Below are 24,968 nucleotides of genomic sequence, written 5' to 3' on the forward strand. Positions count from 1 at the left end.
ATCCTAAAGGTTTCTTTTGGTTCGAAGCACAGCCTTGAGTTACAATTTTAAGAAATAAGTAACACTGTAATGTCCAAAAGGCCCTGAAATATTTTTTCCCAGATCCTCCCTCCCATTTTAAACATCTTTCTTGACATACAATGAATTGCATGTAAATACGTGCAATTTGATGAGTTTTTAAAAATATTTTTTAATTTTTTTTTTTTTTTTTTTAGCTGTAGATGGGCACAATAGCTTTATTTATTTCTTTGTGGTGCTGAGGATACAACCCAGTGCCTCACAAGTGTTCTACCACTGAGCCCCAGCCCCCACTGCCCTGAAGAGTTTGGATTTATGTAGATGCTGGGAAACTGTCAGTACAATCAAGACACAAAGCCTGCTCCAACCTGTTCCCTCCCTGACCCTTGGGATTCAGCCCCACCCCCACCAGCCTCAACATCCACGGATCTCATTTCTGCTGCTGCAGACTAATGGTCATTATCCAGAACTGGACATGGATGGACTCACAAAGCATATACTCCTTTTTTAAAATTTAGCATTTCTCATCCAGATTCTTTTTTTTAAATATTTTTTTAGTTGTAGTTGGACATGATACCTTTATTTTATATTTATTTTTATGTGGTGCTAAGGATGGAACCCAGCGCCTCGCAAGTGCTAGGCAAGTGCTCTATTGCTTAGCCACAACCCCAGCATCTCATCCAGATTCTTAAGGACTCTTGGTTTATTCATTAGATTCATCAGGTCAACCATTATACTTCATGAAGAAACTCCCTTATCTCACCAATAAAGAGGCTGTTCTTACAGTAGTGTGCTGTCTCTAGTGTGTACAGGGTGCTAAGGCACATGGAGGGCATGGGGTTGGCCCGGCAGTCTGCCTTGCCCTTACCTGGGACAGCATGCAAATAGCTCTACTGAGAAATATTATTTTCCCCCATGATATTAAAGTGTCATATCTTCACTAAAGAAAAAAAAAGATATATGCAGAAAAATATAATAAAAATGTCCTGTGAGCCCACCATCTAAAAACCCTGTTAACATTCTGATGCTCTTCCTCGTGTTCCCTCTAATGCACTATTATGAGTGAACTGTGAACCCTACAATTTACACGATGAAGTTCTCACACTGCAATGTGAATGTATCTGAAGTCGGGCCTTTAAAGAGGTAATTCAGTTCAATGCAGCCATAGGGTGAGGCCTTAATCCAATGAATGATGTCCTTATAAGAGGAGGAAAAATCACCAGGGATGCAACTGGACAGAGAAAAGGCAATGAAGGCCACGGTGAGAAGGTGTCTCTCTGCACCAAGGAGAAAGGCCTTAGGAAACCAAACTGCCAATACCTTGAGCTTAGACTTCTGGGCTCCAGAACTGTGAGAAAATAAATCTCAGTCATTAGAGCCACTCTGCATGTATTATCTTTATAGTTGTCTCTGTAAATTAATACATGCACATATATTTAATTTAAAAATACTAGCATCCATCTGGCTATAAGATGGATCCTACTTCTATTTTTCATTATGGGCACTGACCTATGTTATGAATGGCTATGTAGAAATTCTAATGGATACCTGTGTAATAATTTATTTCATCATGTCCTTATTGTTGGACATTTGTAGTCTTTCCCCTTTCGTTGGTTACCATAAATAACACTGTGCTGAACATTTTTTACAGAAGAAATGTTGTTCCTGAGTATTTCTTTAGGATAAATTACTAAAGGCAGATCAAAGGGTAGTATTTTCAAGACTCTTAACAAATACTGCCAAACTGTCGTCTAGAAAACTTGTAACATTCATATCTGAGTGGCACATGACTGCCCATTTCTCAACATTCTCACTAAGTCTTTTCATTTAAAACATCATTGCCAACAGGATTTTAAAATGAAATTTGACAAGCTGATTTTCAAGTTCATTGAAAAAGAAAATTTGAAATAGCCTAAAAATTTTAGAAAAAGAATAACTAGGAATGTATATTTGAAGTATGAGATAGCAAAATAGATTATAAAGCACAGAAGCTACAATAGATATATAAATCCATGATATATGCTATTTTAAATCAATGAAAGGAAAGATGAAATAATCAAAAGGAATTTCACAAAATAGTCACATATTTTAGAAAGAAGAGTTAAATCTTTACACCTCAGATCAAATGCAAATATAATTTTAAATAGACTAAAAAGCAAAATGCAAGCATATACATACACTTTAACAATAGGAAAAAGCAACCAACTACCAACAACCTCTGCAGAAAAGCATTTTGTGTATGCATCATGTGGTGGTGGGGAGTCGAACCCCAGAGCAGCCTACATCTGAGCTACATTCCCAGCCTTTTAATTTTAGTTTTCACTAAGTTGCTGAGGCTAGCCTCAATCCTGCAATCTTCCTGCCTCAGCCTCCTCCTGGTGGGATTATATATATGTGCCACAGAACCTCACTTAAAAAAACATACACTTTTATTTTGGGCTGGGGACAGAGTCTCTAACTAAGTCACAAAAACCAAAAGCAGAAAGAAAACAAGAAAAAAAAAAAAAAGAACTAACAGACACGATCAACTCAAAGTTCAAAACTTCTGTACCAAAAAAACCCATCAAAAGATAACTCACAGTTTGGAAAAAGATATTTGCAATGTGTACAAAAGGCAAAGAATGCATATCTATATATACAAAATTAACAATAAACAAGCAGTCAAATAGAAAAGTTGGAAAAGAACATTCACACTTCATATGAATATTCACAATTCACAAAAAACAGGAATGGCCAAGACACACAAAATAATAATTCTAAAAATAACTAGTCTGATAAGTTAAAATGTAGAAATGGTTTATTTACTGAGTGTACTTCTACATTGTTTGGGATTTTAACTATAGGTTGATAATTTATAATTATATGAATTTATGGAGTACCCAGCGATGTTATGATTCTTGAATACAATGTGGAATAATTAAATCAAGCTAGTTAACATATCCTTCTCCTCAAATACTTAACGTTTTTATGCTAAGAACAAATGAAATTTGCTCTTAGCAGTTTAAAAATATATAATACTCTATTTGCCTTCACTATGTTATGCAACATAAAAAACAAAAACAAAACCTCTTCCTCCTGAGATTTTGTACCCCTGACCATTCTGTCCTCACTCTCCCCACTCCCAGCCGCAGCGGCCACCATTCTACTCTGCTTCTATGAGTTTAACTGTTTGAGATTCCACACACAAATAAGAACCTGTGACATCTGTCTTTCTGTGCCTGGTTTATTTCACTTAGTATGATGATTTCCAATTCCATTCACATTAATTCACATTACCACAAATGACAGGATATCCTTCTTTTTAAAGGCTGAACAGTATTCCACTGAGTATATATACCACATTTCCTTCCATCCATTCATCTGTTGATGGACAGTTGATTCTATAACTCAGCCACTATGAATAGTTCAGCAATGAAGATGGGAGTACAAATCTCTCTTCAATAAATTGATTTAAAACTCTGGGGGTAAATTCCAAGAAGTGGGATTGCTGGATCATACGGTAATTTTAATATTAACTTTGTGAGGAACCACCATACTGTTTTCCAAAATGGTTATACTAATTTACATTCTCACCCACAGTGTGCAAGGGTTCCCTTTCCTCCCATCCCTGCCAACACTTGTTACCTTTTGTCTTATTGATAAAAGCTATTCTGGCAGGTGTGAGATGATATCTTAGTGTGCTTTTAATTTGCATTTCCCTAATGCTTAGTGATTGTGAGCCTTTTTTTTCTTCTGTCTATTGGACATTTGTGTGTCTTCTTTTGGGGAATGTCTACTTAGGTCCTTTGTTCATTTTCTCAGTTGGTTTTTGTTCTTGTTTTCTTGCCACTGAGTGCGCACTCTCTGATATTAATCCCTTATCAGATGTATGGCTTGCAATCCTTTCTCCCAATCTGTTGGTTGTCTCTGCTCACTGTAAGTGTTTCCTTTGCTGTACAGAAGCTTTTTAGTTTGATGTAATTCCATTTGTCTGTTTTTACTTTTCTTGCCTGTGCTTTGGAAGTTGAATCCAAAAAATCATTTTCCAGACCAATGTAGGATAGTTTTCCTCATTTTCTTTGGTAGTTCTACTGTTTCTGATCTTATATTTAAGTCTTTAATCTATTTTGAGGTTTTTTTATATAGCATGAGATAAGGATCCATTTTCATTCTTCTGTATGAGAATATTTAGTTTTCCCAGCACCATTTATTAAAGAGGCTCTTTTATCCTTTTCCCGTTGCATGTACTTAGCCCCTTGGGTGAAAATCATTTCTGCATGTACAGGATCATTTCTGGGCTCTTTATTCTCTTCCATTGGTCAATGTGTTTCTTTTTTTGCCCAGTTCCATGCTGTTTTAATTACCACAGCTTTGTACTATATTTCAAAATGAGGTAATGGGATACCTCCAAGCTTCATACTGAGGTTTTTATGGTTCCATATGAATTTTAGGATCAAATAAAATTCTATGAAAAATGACATTACAGTTTTCAAAAGGACTGCACTGAATCTGTAGATGCTTTGGGTAACAGACATTTTTAATAACATTCATTCTTTCAATCTATGAATACAGTATGTGTCTGTCTTCTTCAAATTTTTTCATCAATGTTTTGTGGTTTTCAGTATATGGATCTTTCATCTTGTTGGTTAAATTTATTTCTAAGTATTTTATCTTATGTTTGTAACTATTGTAAATGGTATTATTTTCTTGATTTCTCATTCAGATAGTTTACTGTATGGACTTTGTATCCTGTGACTTTACTGCATTTACTAGTTCTAAAAGCTTTTTCGTGGAGTCTATAGTCTGAAGTCTGTAGGCATTTCTGTATATAAGATTATGTTTTCAGCAAATGGTGACAATGTCATTTTTCCCTTCTTATTTGGAATATACTTTATTTCTTCCTCTTACCCAATAGCTAAAGATTTCTATGTTTTTGATGAGAAATGGTGAATGTGCTACTTACATAAATACAAATGTAAAAATATTTGCAATTAAACCAAAAAAATGGAATATCAATAGTCATTTCTTCAATTATTAGTGGGCTAAACTCTTTCAAGTTTATTGACTATTCTGTTTCATATGCTTTTTTAAAAAAAAATAAATTGTTTATATAAACTTTCTTTTTGGGGTTCATTCTTACTCATGTATTTCTTTTAAATTAAAAATCATAACTTGTTGTCATGTATGTTGCAATTATTTTTTTTCTCAGTTTGTCAAACACCTTTGAATTCTGTTTATGGTTTCTTCCTTTGCTTTTATGCTGAGGAAGTTGTTCCCTACCTTGAAATCAGAAAAACTTATTAATGGCTCCCTACAGTTCCTTTGGAGCAACAATATAAAATCTAACTCTTGAACAGACAACTATTTTGGTATACTCTATGAGGAAGAATTTCACATAACTCTTTTCAATTGTCAACTGTCTCAGCATCACTTGCTGTGTAACCCTTCCATTCTTAACAGATGGGAAATGTCATCTTTATCTTGCACTGTATTCTTAAAACTACTAGGATTCTAATTCAGAGTTTGGATAGTTGCTTAATTTATCTACCAGCTTATTCTCACAATAATGTCATAATTTGTTTAGTGTGCAATACTAATATTAGTATATGATGACATGAGATTTCTAATTTTTTTAAAAAATTTTTACTTCTTCAGGGTTTTGTTTTTTGTGGGGGAGTAAAATATTTTCACTTACTTATTCTCTTGGAAATCTGAAAAATAAACTTTAAAGAAGAGATGAGGTTCTGAGCAGTCTTGGATTAAATTTGTAGATTAAGATGGAAAGAACCAACATGTTTACTTTATTTTCTCAAGCAGGAATGTGAGATTCCATTACTCAGTTCTTCTTAAAGATTTATAGTTTCTTATGTTTCCACGTAGGAGTTTGAGAGAGGAAAAAAAGCTGGCCATTTGCGCAGACCTCTCTGGCATCAGCACCTCCTGGCCACACTGTCTGTGGGCACACAGCATCCTACCAGCTCCCACCTTTGTCCCTGACCCAGTCCTCATCTCTAATGGCAAATGAGTCAGGAATGGGTGCCCACGGATAAACTAGGTATAAATCAGGAATGTAGCTCTCGGGTTGTTACCAGTTACCTTTCAGTTTTTATGAAGTGGATTCTCCCCCACATTATACATCTTACTGGTTACTGTATATACTAAAGAAAACCACAGCAATGTCAAATAGAAGCAGTGATCAGGGCCAGCTTTATGGGCACGTGACCTCTACAGACAGCTTGCTACACCCAGAGAAGACCCTCACTTAGTTTGATAATCCACTATCCCTGTTTTTTTTTCTTAATAATCTCATCTTCGAACTTACGTTTTTAAAGGTCCAAGTGTAATGAAAATGCTCACAAGCAGAGGAGATGTGCAAAATGTGCACTCGCAACATTCTCTGCTTGTCCAATTTGTGTATGGTGTTCATGATGTCCCACAAAGCACGGACAGGCTGTGGACTCTCCCTGCCTGTAGGTTGTGAGACTACAGTCAAATGCTGGGGAAACCTGACATGTTCACAACCAATTTGAGCAGGGCTGCTGACACTTTCCCTTCAAACTCAAATTTGTTTAAAATAAAAAGGTAAAGGCATTCAAAGGAGCACTGATGACCAAGGAACTCTGTCATATCCTTCTTTACTCTCATTAGTACTCTGTGTTAGCCAAATACACACGCTGAAAATCATGACACAGAATGAAAAGGAACAGAACCCAGTCATTTATTTGTTTATTTGTTTGTTTGTTTTGGCAGGGGTTGGCGGGATCAGCACTGGGGATTGAACCTAGGGCTCTGCATATGTTAGACCAGAGCTCTACCACTAAGCTCCATCGGTAGCCCTATCCAGTACAGCCTAGACTAGCCCAGCCTATTCAGACACTGCCTTGCTAACTAAATTGCCCAGGCTGGCCTCCAACTTGTGATCCTCCTGCCTCAGGGTCCAAGTAATTGGGACTATAGGTTGAACCATCATGCCTGCCTCTATAGATTCTTTAAGTCCTTCCTTACTTATTAACAAACTAAAAGTAGAAAGTGTTTATAGAATGTGCATGTATCAATAAGTGAAGTAAAATCAGTTCTATTAGTTTTGTACAGCATTTTCACTGTTCTGGTAACAACTAAATTCATAACATGTATAAACTACCAAGTAAGAACTATGCAATTTTGGTGATTCTGCATATGATGTAAACGATCTTATATTTGCATCTAAAATTGTCATTGTATAATATAAAAACAGTAACCAGGTACAGTGGCACACACCTATAATCCCAGTGGCTCAGTAGGCTGAGACAGAGGGATCACAAGTTCGAAGTTAGCCTCAAAAAGACCCTAAGTAACTTAATGAGACTCTGTCTCAAAATAAAAAATAAAAAGGCTGGGAGTGTGTTTCAGTGGTTAAGCACCCCTGGATTCAATCCTTGTTCCCCCTTAAAAAAAGTCATGCCAAGTTAAGAGAGACTAAAGAAAGGAAAAAACATTTTAAAAAGCCTTTAATGACACTTTTTTCCAGCTTCTGAACATACGGTCCCATGCTTTCATTTGGTACTGTGCCATACAAATTATGTCACTGGTTCTAAGGTCACAATAGGTATATTTTCTTTGTGTGTGGTACCGGGAATGACTACTTCTTTATTTTAGGCTTTATTAGACTTGCCTAAACTGATCAAACTCACTGTTTTTACAGTGGGTGATTACAGAATTCTTATTGGCACTAAAAGACAAAAACACCCACAAGTCTATCTATCAAAGGAGACTGGTTAAATAAATTATAGCACCTTCACCAGTGGGTACTGTACAGGTGTAAAACAGAATGAGAAAACTCTACAGGTACTGGTAAAGAAAGACCTCCAAGAACACTGTTAACTGAAAAAAGTATGTGAATATGTGCCACCTTTTCTAATAAAAAGGGAAGAAATAAGAATATCTATGTGTAATACCTATTCAAAACATTAATTTTAAAAGTTCCTAGGTTTGGAGATTTAGGACTGGTCTACTGGGTTAGGACTAAGCCAACAAAATTAGATCTTAGGTTCCCCTGACCACCACAATATCTTGCACGGTCAATGCCAGAGAAACATCTTGCCTATTGTAATCTCACCATTCATAATGCCAGTCTGAGGCAGAATCATGGTTTGTGAGAAGCAATATTCCCATGTGATATTAAATACATACTCTGAAATATCCCATTTAAGAACAAGTTGTACACATTTATATTACCTGGGTGTGCCTGCGCACGCACCCAGGAATAAACCCTACAAAACAAGAGCTGTAAAATCTTTTTTCAGGCAGCCTTTATTTAAAAAATAAAAAGTGGAGAGACTAATGAAAGGACACGTATGCACCCAACTGACCACACTCTAAATTGAGATTCTTAAATGTAGGAAGTCATTTTCTAACCATCACCCCATACTATTCCCCAAGAAGAACTGCATCCCATTCCTTTTGGGGAACACAGGCTCTGTGGAAGCAAAAAGAGACAGACATCATGCATTATTGTGGGGCCTTTACTTCTCTGAGATTTTTGTAAAACCAAATCTCTTATGAGAGAATTTCACTTTATCTTCTGCAGGGGAAAAGTGAACTACACACGTCACTGTCGCTCTTCTTCTCCCATGCCCCACCCAATGCCAGGTGTCCACGGGAAGGGGCTCTGGCTGTGGAGTGGTCAGATACAGCCTTTCACAGGATGACCATTGTGATTCTCTGGAGCTTCCGCCTTAGGATTGAGCCGATGACCCCTCTGGCGGGAGCTCTTCCCTGGTGCCGTTCCCTCAGCTCAGGCTTCTGCTCCTGTTCAGTGACGCCACCATATCTGCTGAATACCCCAATACACCACTTATTTTACTGTGTTGTCACCTTTTAATTCCTCCTCCATTCGCTCACATGATTCTCAAGGCAGAAACTACACCTGTGTCTCTCTCTCTCCCCAGTGCCCAAGGTACACTTGGCAGCCTCTTAATAAGTGTCTGCTTAATGCCAAGTCATTTATAGTAGCTAAAGAAGTTAAGTTTTACTGACAATCAGAATCAGCCTTAAACCTGTGAGAAGAATCAGCTGGGAAAGAAACAGTCTCTAGCCTTTTCCAGACTCGCCAGGGAACTGCCTGCATGGGGCGTGGGGGCCCCGGGTCAGGCTGGGCAGGGTGCTTCTTGCCACATTCTAACGCCTTCCTACACTAATGAACTCCCTTCTCCCAAATCTCTGTTTCTGCTGCGGGGGACACTTATTTTTCTATATGGAGTTGTGAAGTACCCAAGGCATAATGTAGCTCTAGTTCAGTGGCTTCAAAGCCCATCACCATGCAGCTTTCCAACTCTGTTTACTTTCTGAGAAATTTTACAGCAATTCTGAACACACTGTTACAATCTTAAACTACTTCTAAATGAGAGTTGCAACTCTAGACCACTATTTCTATTTCCTGCCTTCAGCTCCTGGGAGGGAAATAAGTGTCACCTACTTTTGTTGCTACGTAAATTAGCACTTTTGTTGCGCTCTGTAAAATTTACCGAATTCTTCAAGGCTCAGCTCAACATGCAGCTCTTCGTGAAGCCTTATCTTATTAGGCAAGAAAAAACCAAGGTTTTCTTTATATCCCAACTAAATATTTAACCTTTCTCACTGCTTGTGCCTTTGCTATCCTCCACGGCACATGTTTCCAGCCTCACCATGTCAGGCTGCGCTGACTCAGAGGGCGGGTTCCCCCTGCAAGGAGCCCCGTTCATGCTGCTTTCAGCCTTTGAGCTCCTCGCCTTCCCTGGCTCTAGCCTGCACCTCGAAGGCTAAACCTTTGCAAACTGCAGTTCAAGACTTCCCTTACTAGCCTGGCTTTTGGTTCTGCCAACAGGGGAAACTGGTGGGAGACTGGAAGACGCTCCGAGGAAGAAGGCACGCTCTGTTCCACCTGCCTCTGGTGGTGATGATGACAGGGCAGCTGGTCAGGGGCACCAGTGCTCCTGTTCAAACAGGGTGGCGAGAGACAGGAAGGCCTGACAGCTTCTGCCACAGAGTTCCTGTGCTTATGCTACCTATTTTGGTTGCCTCAGGCCAACTACTAACTAGAAACTAGAATTAAAAAAAGCCACCAGTCTTTCTGGACCCATCCTGGTAGATACATAGGAAATACATAATAGCCTAAAGCTGATAAAAGGATTTTCTTCCTATTCTTTGAACAGGTTAAAGAATCCTGAATTTTTGAGCCTAGAACTCCATGTTCTAGTTAGTATATTTTAAGCAGAGAGCTTATATTTTCCAGAAGATCCAGGAGACTTTAAGAAGGAAAACTAGATTTCTGTAATGCTGAGTATCACATTCCAATATCAATGTAGTGTTTACTGCTCCCCCAGGTCTTACTAAAAACATTCTCTATTCATCTAGAAGACTCAGAGGAAGAGAAGAGCTATTTAATGAAGAAATGTAAATGGCCCTTAAACCTATGAAATGATGCTCAATTTCTCTCATAAGAGAAATGCACTTAAAACTGCTCTGAGATACCATTTCTTACCTATCAAACTGGCTAAAATCCATTGGTTAGACTGTGGGGAAGTAGTTTGAATCATATAATGCCAGTGTGAATTTTAAAATGGCACCATCTCTATGAAAGTGAATTTACCAATGTCTAACAAAACCCTCTGTGCATTTACCCTTTGATCATGCAATCCCTATTCTCTAGGAATCTATTTAAAGATAGATCAGCAAAAATGGGGAAAGATCTATGCACAAGTCTATGCTACTATTTCTAGTAGCAGAAGACTAAAAACAACCCAAATTGTTCATCAAAAGAGAACAGATTTTGAATAAACTACAACATTTCTACATCAAGAGCCATGAAGCTACAAACAGGAATAAATGATATCTTTCTATGTAGCTAGCACCAGAGTAAACATTAAATACAGAAAAGGTGAAGAAAAAGTATGCTGCCAATTACTCGAAACAGTGAGGAATATAAAATATATTAACATATATTTATATATACCAAACATTTATTAAATAGGATAAAAAAGAGGGAAAAGAGATAACATATGGGGTAGAGGGAACAAAAAAAGAAGCTTGATTTCTCGAGACTATAGCTTTTCTTTGTAGACCTGATTTTAAAACCATGTATTTCACAGTTATAAAACAAAATTTATTAATTTTTTTGTTTTGTTTTAAAACCAGAAGAACTATGTAATGTTTTGAATAACCAATAATAAAAAATTAAAAAAAAAATAAAACCAGAATATTCACTGGTGACTAATTACTGAAATTCTCAAGCTGAACGGGATGCCCCAACAGTTGCTCTCTGGGTTAAGGGTTGCTCCTTCGCAGAGTCCATGCTTGACTGTGCGATACACAACTTTTAGATGCCTCCTTCGACCAGTTCTGGTGGAATTTTATTTTGAGGCCTGGACACTTCAGTATACTTTATTTTGCGCTTAGTACAGTAGCCACATTTGCCACAGGTCAACTTCTAGAGGTGGCAGGCCTGGAGCACAGCAGTATGACATGTGTGTCCTACTATGATGCTTTCCAAACAATGATGTTTCCTTTGTCAACTGGCTTCTACCACAGAGATGAAAGAGCTAAAGCAAAAAATGCTTTAAAGGCAACCCCTACATAATGAAAGCAAAATAGAACAGAAGAACTAACAGTATACTGAAATAGTGAGCCACACAAAATTATTTCAAGTAATTTAAAAATACGGTAACTTGGGGGGATATTTCCAGTGCAATATGTTCCGAGGACACAAAAATAATTGTAAAAATCTTAAACTATTTTCAGTAATAATATGTCTCATATGAGTTTTGGTACTGTTATTCAATAGCTATTTTGTATGTACTGGGGATATTGAACTGTGTCACTGGTGACCAAGATTTTCAATATGGATAATAGATGATGAAAGACAGATTGAGAGGTTAAATAACAATCTCGGAATATCGAATTTGAAGTGTCAGATGTATTCATGATCTATTTTATGTGTTAAATATGTGATATACAAATATTTAAGAACATGTGCAGGTATGTTCTACTCTGCCTACTGAAGGCCTGGAAATAGTGACACAATACAAAGATCATCTACTGTGCCTACACTGAGGTTTCCAGATGTCATTTCACACTAAACAGAACCAAAGTTTCTTGAAGAAATGGCTGATTCCAGATCAAAGGCAAAATGTACAAGATAAACCTGGTACATCTTGTCAAGCCACAAATCAAAGAACTATTGAGGACTATTGAAGATGTGTCAAAAGGGCTCCAGAACAAATTCAAAGAGGCTAAAGATAATAATGTGAAGATCAATAATAATAACTGCAATTGTTTAAAAGATGCCAAATGTGTTTAATTCCATAATCTCAAAATGATATGTACCTGTTACCCCCTAATAATTCCCACAATCAAAGCTCTTTGGTCACCTTTTGAGGATGCTAGGGAACACTTCTTCATTTTAAAGACTGGTAAATAAAAGGAAAAACTATAATATTTAGACTTCTCTCCCTATGCAAACTGTATCTTAGGATTACCAAACAAGTTTTCAGGGAATTCATCTCTTTCTAGCTACTAAATGAAGAAGGAATGACAGACTATAACCACTTTGCAATACCAAGTTTATGAAGTAATGGATCTAGGAAATAATTATCAATGGATGTGAACATCTTAAAGAGAAACAACCAGAGCTTTTCCGTGCTTGATAGACACACTTAACACTACTATGGAGCACTGCTATCTAATACTACTAACAACAACAACAACACAACAACATCATCAATAATAATAGTTGAATCTGACTTAGTCTCTAATTACTGAGTTATTAGAAATGGAATGGCCGGGCATGGTAGAGCATGCCTGTAATTCCAGTGGTTCAGGAGGCTAAGGCAAGAGGATCATGAGTTCAATGCCAGCCACAGCATCTTAGCAAGATCCTGAGCAACTTGGGGAGACACTGTCTCAAAATAAAATATAAAAAGTGCTGGTATATGGCTCAGTGATTAAGCACCCCTGGGTTCACTCCCTAGTATGAAAGAGAGGGAGGGAGGGAGGGAGGGAGACAAGCAGAAAAGCGATGGATAACATGCTAAACATTACCATGGGGATTCAGTGACCAAAATCTAGGCTGTCAGAAACTACAAGACAAATCTAATTTCTTCAACAAATTTTAATGGGGGAGGAGTAGAAGAAAGAAAGAAAGACAAGAGACAAGATAAATGAAAGGAAACCTGTAGATTTAAAGATATTTAAGTCATAACAGCTATTGGCATAAGGTGGACCTTATCTGAATTTATTGATGGCACTAGGGATCAAACCCAGGGTCTTGTATATGCTAGGAAAGCACTCAACCACTAAACCACAACCTTAGCCCTGCTTTTTTTTTTTTTTTTTAATAAATTCTGATTTTAACAACTCCTAAAACACAAACACCCTCACTCCAGATTTTGAAACAATTAGGAAAATTTCAACACTGACTGGATATTTAATGCTTTTTAAGGAATTACTATTCAATTTTGGGAAACTATGATAGTGTTATGATTATGGCTACAAAAATAAGGCCTTATTTTTAGAGAAATGTAATGAAATATTTATGGATGAAATAATAAGATGTCTGGGATTGGCTCTAAAATAATCTGATGGAGGAAGAAGTCACAGAGAGTTAAACTAGGCTGGCTGTGAGTTGATAGTTCTTGAAGACAGGTAATGGGGACTATTTTTTCTGTGTGAATGTAAGGGCAAGATGCAATGAAAAGGAAGATTGGTCACAGAGGGGAAAAAAAACCAGAATTGATACTGAGAAACGGGGCTGTTTCTGTTACTAAATTAACCACGTGGTTCTAGAGCTTTTGGAGTTTTGGAGAGGAATTTTGAAAAGTTTAGAGATGCAAGCTGGAAAAGTTTTAGAATGTTCTAAGTTTAATGGTCAATTTTGGAGGAAGCACAGAAAACCAGAATGCCAATAGGCCTGTGGACAGTAAAGACTTGGCTTATGAGGTTTCAAAAGAGAGAAAGAACTCTATGGGAATTGGACTAGAGGCCGTTCATATTACATTCTGGAAAAACAAAACAACAACAAAAAACTATTTACATCTTGCTCATGTCCTGAGACTTACTGTGAGGCTGAAATTAGAGGTGATGGCCTAATTAATTTGGCAGAGGAAATTTCAAGGCAGCACAGCACTCAAGTGGCAGCATGGATATTACTGGTAGATTTGAGCCAAATTAACTGTGATAATAAGGAGCAGGAAACAGCAGAAAGATTTGAAAAATTGCAGTTTGTCCAAAAAAGTACAAGTAAAACTGGGTGAGATTATAGCCACTAAAGATTCACTGAGTACTTTACCCAGACACAATAGGAAAAACAGCCTGAGGGCATCTCAGAAATTGGCAAGACCACATCCATCTCAGGATGAAGGGTGTAAAGTAAAAAAATTTTTTTTCATAAAAGAACACTTGGGCACCCTACTTGCACACAGCAGTCTAGGAAGTTCTTTCACCATGCTCAGTTGCCCAGTAACTCAGAGGCTGCTGCATTTGTGGTGCCCGGAAGCTTGGTTACCTCTCAAAATGTTGGCAGAGCTTGGCTTCAACCATGTGGTACTAGTTCTACAAGATTGTAGGATGATGAAATTAGGGGGTTATGGAGGCTTCCACTGTAATTTCAAAGGAAGGCCTAAAAAGCCAGGAAAAACGTGAGCGGTTTAAAGTCCCTGTGGGCTGCCACTGAGAGGGTGATGAGCGAAGAAGTAGAAAGGAAGCAAAAGTTGTGGTGAAGACCCCCTGAGATTAAGAGATGCCAGTAACATGGAATGTCTACTGCTGAGAAAGCTGCAGGAGTAGAGACAAGCCAGACTGCAACTAGCAAGCCACAGTGGCGGAGCTACACAAACCCTTCAGAGGGAACATCACAATGCAATGTGCCCCAGATGTTGGATGTGGAGCTACAGAACTTGTTTGCCCAGCTGGATTTTGGTCTTGCTTTTGTTCCATCTCTTCTTTATATGCCCATATTTCTCCCTTGTGGAATGGAAATATTTACTGTATGCCATTACATAGTGGATATATATAACTTAATTTTGATTTTTTATAGCAGTTCATACTGAGAGTTTGCTCTTAATCTTGGGAAACTTTGGGAACTACTGATAATGAACTAAATGTATTTTGCATTGTGAGATGGGCATGAACTTTTGGGGACCAGGGGTGGAATGTTAGGTCTCCCAAAAGCTCATGTATAAGACAATGCAAGAATATTCAGAGGAAATGATTAGATTATGACAAGGGTGACCTAATCAGTAAATCAATTCACAGTGGATTAACTGGGTGGTGACTGTAGTCAGGGAGGTTATGGTGGAAGGAAGTATGTCACNAGAGGAAGAGAAGAGCTATTTAATGAAGAAATGTAAATGGCCCTTAAACCTATGAAATGATGCTCAATTTCTCTCATAAGAGAAATGCACTTAAAACTGCTCTGAGATACCATTTCTTACCTATCAAACTGGCTAAAATCCATTGGTTAGACTGTGGGGAAGTAGTTTGAATCATATAATGCCAGTGTGAATTTTAAAATGGCACCATCTCTATGAAAGTGAATTTACCAATGTCTAACAAAACCCTCTGTGCATTTACCCTTTGATCATGCAATCCCTATTCTCTAGGAATCTATTTAAAGATAGATCAGCAAAAATGGGGAAAGATCTATGCACAAGTCTATGCTACTATTTCTAGTAGCAGAAGACTAAAAACAACCCAAATTGTTCATCAAAAGAGAACAGATTTTGAATAAACTACAACATTTCTACATCAAGAGCCATGAAGCTACAAACAGGAATAAATGATATCTTTCTATGTAGCTAGCACCAGAGTAAACATTAAATACAGAAAAGGTGAAGAAAAAGTATGCTGCCAATTACTCGAAACAGTGAGGAATATAAAATATATTAACATATATTTATATATACCAAACATTTATTAAATAGGATAAAAAAGAGGGAAAAGAGATAACATATGGGGTAGAGGGAACAAAAAAAGAAGCTTGATTTCTCGAGACTATAGCTTTTCTTTGTAGACCTGATTTTAAAACCATGTATTTCACAGTTATAAAACAAAATTTATTAATTTTTTTGTTTTGTTTTAAAACCAGAAGAACTATGTAATGTTTTGAATAACCAATAATAAAAAATTAAAAAAAAAATAAAACCAGAATATTCACTGGTGACTAATTACTGAAATTCTCAAGCTGAACGGGATGCCCCAACAGTTGCTCTCTGGGTTAAGGGTTGCTCCTTCGCAGAGTCCATGCTTGACTGTGCGATACACAACTTTTAGATGCCTCCTTCGACCAGTTCTGGTGGAATTTTATTTTGAGGCCTGGACACTTCAGTATACTTTATTTTGCGCTTAGTACAGTAGCCACATTTGCCACAGGTCAACTTCTAGAGGTGGCAGGCCTGGAGCACAGCAGTATGACATGTGTGTCCTACTATGATGCTTTCCAAACAATGATGTTTCCTTTGTCAACTGGCTTCTACCACAGAGATGAAAGAGCTAAAGCAAAAAATGCTTTAAAGGCAACCCCTACATAATGAAAGCAAAATAGAACAGAAGAACTAACAGTATACTGAAATAGTGAGCCACACAAAATTATTTCAAGTAATTTAAAAATACGGTAACTTGGGGGGATATTTCCAGTGCAATATGTTCCGAGGACACAAAAATAATTGTAAAAATCTTAAACTATTTTCAGTAATAATATGTCTCATATGAGTTTTGGTACTGTTATTCAATAGCTATTTTGTATGTACTGGGGATATTGAACTGTGTCACTGGTGACCAAGATTTTCAATATGGATAATAGATGATGAAAGACAGATTGAGAGGTTAAATAACAATCTCGGAATATCGAATTTGAAGTGTCAGATGTATTCATGATCTATTTTATGTGTTAAATATGTGATATACAAATATTTAAGAACATGTGCAGGTATGTTCTACTCTGCCTACTGAAGGCCTGGAAATAGTGACACAATACAAAGATCATCTACTGTGCCTACACTGAGGTTTCCAGATGTCATTTCACACTAAACAGAACCAAAGTTTCTTGAAGAAATGGCTGATTCCAGATCAAAGGCAAAATGTACAAGATAAACCTGGTACATCTTGTCAAGCCACAAATCAAAGAACTATTGAGGACTATTGAAGATGTGTCAAAAGGGCTCCAGAACAAATTCAAAGAGGCTAAAGATAATAATGTGAAGATCAATAATAATAACTGCAATTGTTTAAAATAAAAAGGTAAAGGCATTCAAAGGAGCACTGATGACCAAGGAACTCTGTCATATCCTTCTTTACTCTCATTAGTACTCTGTGTTAGCCAAATACACACGCTGAAAATCATGACACAGAATGAAAAGGAACAGAACCCAGTCATTTATTTGTTTATTTGTTTGTTTGTTTTGGCAGGGGTTGGCGGGATCAGCACTGGGGATTGAACCTAGGGCTCTGCATATGTTAGACCAGAGCTCTACCACTAAGCTCCATCGGTAGCCCTATCCAGTACAGCCTAGACTAGCCCAGCCTATTCAGACACTGCCTTGCTAACTAAATTGCCCAGGCTGGCCTCCAACTTGTGATCCTCCTGCCTCAGGGTCCAAGTAATTGGGACTATAGGTTGAACCATCATGCCTGCCTCTATAGATTCTTTAAGTCCTTCCTTACTTATTAACAAACTAAAAGTAGAAAGTGTTTATAGAATGTGCATGTATCAATAAGTGAAGTAAAATCAGTTCTATTAGTTTTGTACAGCATTTTCACTGTTCTGGTAACAACTAAATTCATAACATGTATAAACTACCAAGTAAGAACTATGCAATTTTGGTGATTCTGCATATGATGTAAACGATCTTATATTTGCATCTAAAATTGTCATTGTATAATATAAAAACAGTAACCAGGTACAGTGGCACACACCTATAATCCCAGTGGCTCAGTAGGCTGAGACAGAGGGATCACAAGTTCGAAGTTAGCCTCAAAAAGACCCTAAGTAACTTAATGAGACTCTGTCTCAAAATAAAAAATAAAAAGGCTGGGAGTGTGTTTCAGTGGTTAAGCACCCCTGGATTCAATCCTTGTTCCCCCTTAAAAAAAGTCATGCCAAGTTAAGAGAGACTAAAGAAAGGAAAAAACATTTTAAAAAGCCTTTAATGACACTTTTTTCCAGCTTCTGAACATACGGTCCCATGCTTTCATTTGGTACTGTGCCATACAAATTATGTCACTGGTTCTAAGGTCACAATAGGTATATTTTCTTTGTGTGTGGTACCGGGAATGACTACTTCTTTATTTTAGGCTTTATTAGACTTGCCTAAACTGATCAAACTCACTGTTTTTACAGTGGGTGATTACAGAATTCTTATTGGCACTAAAAGACAAAAACACCCACAAGTCTATCTATCAAAGGAGACTGGTTAAATAAATTATAGCACCTTCACCAGTGGGTACTGTACAGGTGTAAAACAGAATGAGAAAACTCTACAGGTACTGGTAAAGAAAGACCTCCAAGAACACTGTTAACTGAAAAAAGTATGTGAATATGTGCCACCTTTTCTAATAAAAAGGGAAGAAATAAGAATATCTATGTGTAATACCTATTCAAAACATTAATTTTAAAAGTTCCTAGGTTTGGAGATTTAGGACTGGTCTACTGGGTTAGGACTAAGCCAACAAAATTAGATCTTAGGTTCCCCTGACCACCACAATATCTTGCACGGTCAATGCCAGAGAAACATCTTGCCTATTGTAATCTCACCATTCATAATGCCAGTCTGAGGCAGAATCATGGTTTGTGAGAAGCAATATTCCCATGTGATATTAAATACATACTCTGAAATATCCCATTTAAGAACAAGTTGTACACATTTATATTACCTGGGTGTGCCTGCGCACGCACCCAGGAATAAACCCTACAAAACAAGAGCTGTAAAATCTTTTTTCAGGCAGCCTTTATTTAAAAAATAAAAAGTGGAGAGACTAATGAAAGGACACGTATGCACCCAACTGACCACACTCTAAATTGAGATTCTTAAATGTAGGAAGTCATTTTCTAACCATCACCCCATACTATTCCCCAAGAAGAACTGCATCCCATTCCTTTTGGGGAACACAGGCTCTGTGGAAGCAAAAAGAGACAGACATCATGCATTATTGTGGGGCCTTTACTTCTCTGAGATTTTTGTAAAACCAAATCTCTTATGAGAGAATTTCACTTTATCTTCTGCAGGGGAAAAGTGAACTACACACGTCACTGTCGCTCTTCTTCTCCCATGCCCCACCCAATGCCAGGNGAGTGTAGGAGGATGTGAGAGAGGAGAGGGTGGTGGGGGGGGGGGGTGATGCTAGAGTTTATGTTGTGTCCTTGGTGAGCAGAACTCTCTTTGCTTCATGGCTGCCATGTCCTGAGCTGCTTTCCTTCACCACTCTTAACCACCATGATATTCTGTAACCTCAGGCCCAGAGATATAGAGTTAGCCAACCATGAACTGAACTTCTGAAACTGTGAACCAAATAAATTATTCTTGCTCTAACTCTTCTTGTCAGGTCTTTTGGCCATAGCAATGAAAATCTGACTCCAACACATTGTGGGATAAAAAACTTATAAAAAGTAGCCAATTCTATTCTAATTTTTCTTCCATGCCTCACTGCTAAGATAGCTTACAGTTTTCTACAAATGCCTCCTAACAGAGGAGCAGTCATCATGGGCCTACTCTCCCAGGACAGAATACGTCCCAGCAAGATCCAGAAGCAGCCACAAAATGAGAAGGGGTTGTAGTGGCAACAACTAAGATGGACAGTTTGGTAGAGCTCGGAGGCAGTCCCAAGGATAAGACCCTAGAGAACCTCAAGCTTCCCCATGAAACTGTGCAAGTAAAGTAGCATTGAGGAGAGACATGTTGTCATCAGACATAGAAAAGAAAATCTTTGGTAGGAAAAGAAGACTAAAATCTTATGCAGTTGATACCTTGTTTTTGTTTGTTTGTTTGTGTACCAGGAATTAAACCCAGGGTGCTTAATCACTGAGTCACATCGCCATCCCTTTTTATTTATTTTTTATTTTGAGAAAGGGTCTCACTAGGTTGCTTACAGCCTCACTAAGTAGCTGAGGCTAGCTTTGAACCTGCAATCCTCCTGCCTTAGTCTCCCGAGCCACTGGAATTACAGGTGTGCACCACCATGCCTGGTGGCTAATGCAGTTATTTTTACTTGTATTATCTTCTGGCATCATTACATATTTTAAGCAGAAACATTAAAATCAGATAAAAATACAAATACTTTTAAAGTCATTTTTTAAGGCCTATAGAAAAATGATTAGTGGAGTCTCAAATTATGAAAGGATGACCAGGAATCGTAAAAAAAGGAAGTTCTGAACCTAGAAACATAAAAGTAAGTTTTGATACTGTTTAGTTATTCATGATATTATTTTAGTTTTAATATGTTTTTTCCTGCCATGAAAATGCAGGGTTGATATCAGTGGTTCTTAACGGTTGATAGCATATTTCACAGGACATAGGAAGAAATAAGAAGCATGCATCTGTGACTTAAAAACAACTTTGAGCTGGGTATGGCAGTGCACGCCTATGTTCCCAGCTACTTGGGAGGCTAAGGCAGGAGGACTGCTTGAGCCTAGGAGTTGGAAGCCAGTCTGGGCAACACAGTGAGGCTCTGTCTCAAAATTAATAAATAAATAAAATAAATTAAAATTAAAACTCCTGGTGAATCTGACACACCAGTGTCCACACTAGAGTACCACTCCTTTCTGGGAGGTTCCTGCAGGGTAGCTGGCTGGGATCTGTGGGCTGCTAAATGCACCTGAGATAATCAACATGGAAAGCTGGCCATTACTATTTCAAACACCTCTCCAAGTGAAGCAAAGCTGCAATGTCAGACAGAGGATAATGAGATCCCCCTGTACTTCTTCACACTCACGCCACCTCCCTGTCTGCCCAGCACAGGCAGCTCTGAGCTGGGAAGACGTCCCAGGAAGGGCCAGAGGGGATCCCACTGCAGGCCATCTGCTGGCAAGTGTACACATACAGCTGCCTGCCTGCACCACCATTTGGTTGAGGGACGATGACAGGAGGATGATTGCAGTGCTTTTTGTAGTCAAGCTGGTGACCATCATAGAAAAGGGCTCAAAGAAAAGTGTTCAACCAGACTCCAAAAACACTTCTTGCATTTCTGCAATCTTCTTTCAGAGCCTGACATGCCTGCGACTGTCACTGCTTCTGACGGTACCAAGTGGTTCAGCTAGGACAAAACACTCACACCAACAACAGCATCCCTTATTACAACTCATCCTGAGTTTCACTCTTGTAATGGCCTCTCACATCAGATGGGCCTGTTTCTTTAATAATTACAGTGTCCTCCAACACTGTAGTAGGACTGATTTAAGTAGATGGCACCTTCTGTGGAGAATGTTAAAAAATGCAGCACCTGGGGCTGAATCGAGTAGCCTGATGCTATCCATGTTGTGAATAAGCAGGACCTTGGTTAGTGAGGACTCTCCAGGTTGCACAGTCACTCACACAGTGAGGCCTATAGTCTACAGAAGAACCTGGGTGAAAAGGAGGAAAAGAAGGGCCCTTCCTCAAACCTATACAGCCTACAGAGTTAAAAAACAGTAACACCAGGTAATGCTTCAAACTTGTTAACTTTCAAAGTTACTTAAAAATACAGAAGTCAACTTTGATATTTAATATTAAAAGTTATATCCATAACAAAGTTAAAACTAAAACAATGGTTTTAGTTGAGCTCTAAAAGTTCTCTATACATTGGAAATTTTTAACTCCTGCTACTTTATTAATATTATTCTCCCAAATTGCCATAAGTAAAGGATTAACAGGACACAACAGGTATTAGGACAATTTAGGCTGTGACCATTCAAAGAACTGGTGAACATCTGTGAGTTACACTCCTCTTTCCCATTCTAATCATTACCAAGTTTTCAGGACATGTATTGATATGGACATGGGTCCCAATAGTGACAGGACTGAGATGGTCTAGAGAACCAAGTCCGTTGGAAAAGACACACAATTCTGTTTTGGTGCTGTGAGGCAGGAGCATCTCAACCTCCTACTACCTCTGAACATAGGGAGTAGAGACACATTTTCAAAGATCTTTTTAGTTTAACAATGATCTTTGCAGGAGGGAAGTAAAGACATGTGAGTATGGGAAAAAGAGAAGAGGGATAGGTAGTTTGAATGAGAAAAGCCACTCATGATACACTGTGATCCATCAACCCGGGACTGACTGTACACAGTGCCCAGCTAAGCACTACCTAACAACGAACCAAAGACAAGCACATCAGAAAACAAGGAAACAACTAATCCAAAATTCAAAATACCTTTCAAAAGATGGGTCAGGCAGTATTTCCCATCAACCTGACTTTTGCAATGACAGTTCAATCACTCGGGTCTCATTGAAATTATAGGCAGGCACTTTCCTGAGGTGAACTTGGCTAAGCAGCGTAAATATGGCCTGACACATTTGTGAAAGGAAGATACTCCCACAGCTGAGCACACCATTCATACCAAATCAAAAGCCAACATACTGTCTTAGGCCTAGAAAGTATGAGCATCCGATCAATATCAGACCGACTTCCTCCCCAATCTCAACTGCCATTAAAATATAGAAAAGCCTTTGGTATGAAAGCCTTTGCCCGGCTATCAAGAGCATTCTCTATATTGCAATTCTGAATGAATCACGAGAATATTTTAAATTCTTAACTACTAGTACAATATTTATATTCTTTTCCTTTAAGGTAACTGGAATTACTATTTTGACTGCTTCTAAAAATGTAAGCCATCTCCTGTCATTAAGCCAGAGTCCTTAGATCTGATTATAATGAGTTAAAGGAATAACAAAATATCTTAGTATACATAACAAAACAAAAGTATTATAATACTTACCGATCAGACCCTTCTCCAGAGTGAAGATTTTGTTTGTAAACATACATTCAAAAGCCACAATGTGAAAGATCTTGTTTACTGTATTGTGAGTCCCAACTATTCGAATATACCTAAGGGTAAAAAGAAAAGAAAATCTGTTGAAAATGAACTCCATCATAATCCAAGGATAAACAGGATAAGGTCCTTCATTTAAACACATAGTGTACCAGGATATGAACTAAAGGAGACTTTGAACTTGACTTCAGATCCTGAATTTCCTCCTCAGCTGGCTCTAACTAAGCCTAAAATAATTATAGCAAAGTCAAAGTGATGTCACTTCCCAGAGAATTAAGTAAAACTTAGATTTACCTAGAAAATCATGCCAGGTACTGTTCAGCTCAAGCCTTGAATGTCAGTACTCGTGTATGTCCACGAAACATTTACATTGGAGAATAGCAAATAGCTTCTACTTGGCCCAGGCTTAGGAATGTATCTGCGCACATGTGCACAAATATAGTCAAAATCAAATGCCTTCCAACTCAATCGAAGATTTCATCCATTGGAGACAAATGCATGAAATCAATATTGCTTTCCTGTTTAAAAGGAGAAATGCAAATAAACTACCGAAAACCCTTCCCAGTGTCTTATTTTAGTACTGCTCCTAAGTGCTAGTAGGAAGTTAACCCCATATACTTACGCCAGGCCCACCCACCTGACTGCTGGGAAGCCTTCTCCTGACCAGAGGAAGTGATCAGCAGAGGTGGCCCAGCCTGCTCTGCAGCCTCCCTCCTGACCACACACATCTGGCATCTACACATGGTGCAGGGTTTCACCGGGCAGGTCTTGAGCATCTTGGCCTGTTCACCCTTCGCTATCTCCCAAGAGGCTTCATCTTCGACAAACAAGCATTAACCTTGGAGTGACTTGCTCCCTTCACTCTCCAAAGGGACTGATAGTTCACAGGTTAATGAACAGACAAACTCTTCTGAGTGTCACACAATTCCACAGGGAATGTGCACACACTGTCTTACGGAATTCAAAGGAAGAACCAGGAAAAATAACTAGATTAACTGATAATGCTCTTCCAAATTACGAACTATGCACTCAGAAGGATGGGGCATATTAAAGGAACAGATTTCAATTAGGATATGACAGACTGGGCAAGGTTTTAGTAATTTCTTCCCTCTGTGTGTAAAACAACCTTCGATTTAGATGATAAAATTTTACTTCTGAGTTAATCGCTGTTCACTAATTTGGTAATTTTCTTACATTTCTCATCACTCCGGGTTAACTGTATAATGTAAAAGCTGATTTTTAAAATTCACATTAAGAAGACTATATTTAGAGTTTTTGTATCAAGGGCTATTTTCCCTCCTGTTTCTTCAGGCCCGAATCTTGGGCATTCCCTATGCACCTCATTTAGCCATCTGCTCCTTGACACAAGCTGATCGCTCATCTTCATAACTGATATTAATGTTATCTCCTAGACTGGCTGTTCAGTGTGCTCAGACTTACAGCAGGGAGACACCACTCTTTCTGCACCAAGAATCAGAGCTCTCTGATTAAGCAGGAGGTTGTCCCTGATCTCCGCTCTTCAGTCCTTAAGGCAGATAGGTGTTGATTTTACTGGGTTTAGTAGGTGGGTTCATTTAAAATATGTTCTTAATGGTATGAGCAGGAAAGATTGTGGAGTTACCTACTACTGGCAGCAACAATCTCCCTGGTTGCTTTCTGGAAGGGAAGGGGTGTGTTAAACCTGGCACCTGGACCTGAATCTAATTTTGTCCATTTCCTTAAACCCACAGCAACTCAACCAGCATAGCATTTTCAACCGCACAGGCCCTGACAGCCTGAGTGCTGCTGTCTGAGACCTTGCAGGGAATGTGGTTTGGTGGAAATGGATCAGATCATTTTCCTCTTCCCTAGGTCTGGCGTCCTCCCAAGGAGAGACAGCTCTCCTACCGTGCAGAGTAGTAAGTCAGGAAGTGGTCAACAGTGAAGAGCAGGGCCTTTCCCTCCTTGGTGTTCTAAGGTCAAATACAGCCCATACTGACCTAAGGGGATGCTACAAAGCTC

The 24,968-nt window shown here is 38.4% G+C and overlaps 1 protein-coding gene across 4 annotated transcripts in view; it reads right to left on the bottom strand.

Annotated features, from left to right (window-relative positions):
• The window catches only part of Btbd9 (BTB domain containing 9), a 403,587-nt gene that overhangs the window by 123,663 nt on the left and 254,956 nt on the right, over positions 1-24,968 (bottom strand). For all 4 annotated transcript variants that reach the window (XM_048805236.1, XM_048805235.1, XM_015487348.2 and 1 more), the window contains exon 7: positions 22,914-23,023. In XM_048805236.1, coding sequence (XP_048661193.1) covers positions 22,914-23,023 — 110 coding nt within the window. The remainder of the gene's footprint in view (positions 1-22,913; positions 23,024-24,968) is intronic.

Source organism: Marmota marmota, unplaced genomic scaffold (genome assembly GCF_001458135.2).
Source record: "Marmota marmota marmota unplaced genomic scaffold, marMar, whole genome shotgun sequence".
Taxonomy (NCBI): domain Eukaryota; kingdom Metazoa; phylum Chordata; class Mammalia; order Rodentia; family Sciuridae; genus Marmota; species Marmota marmota.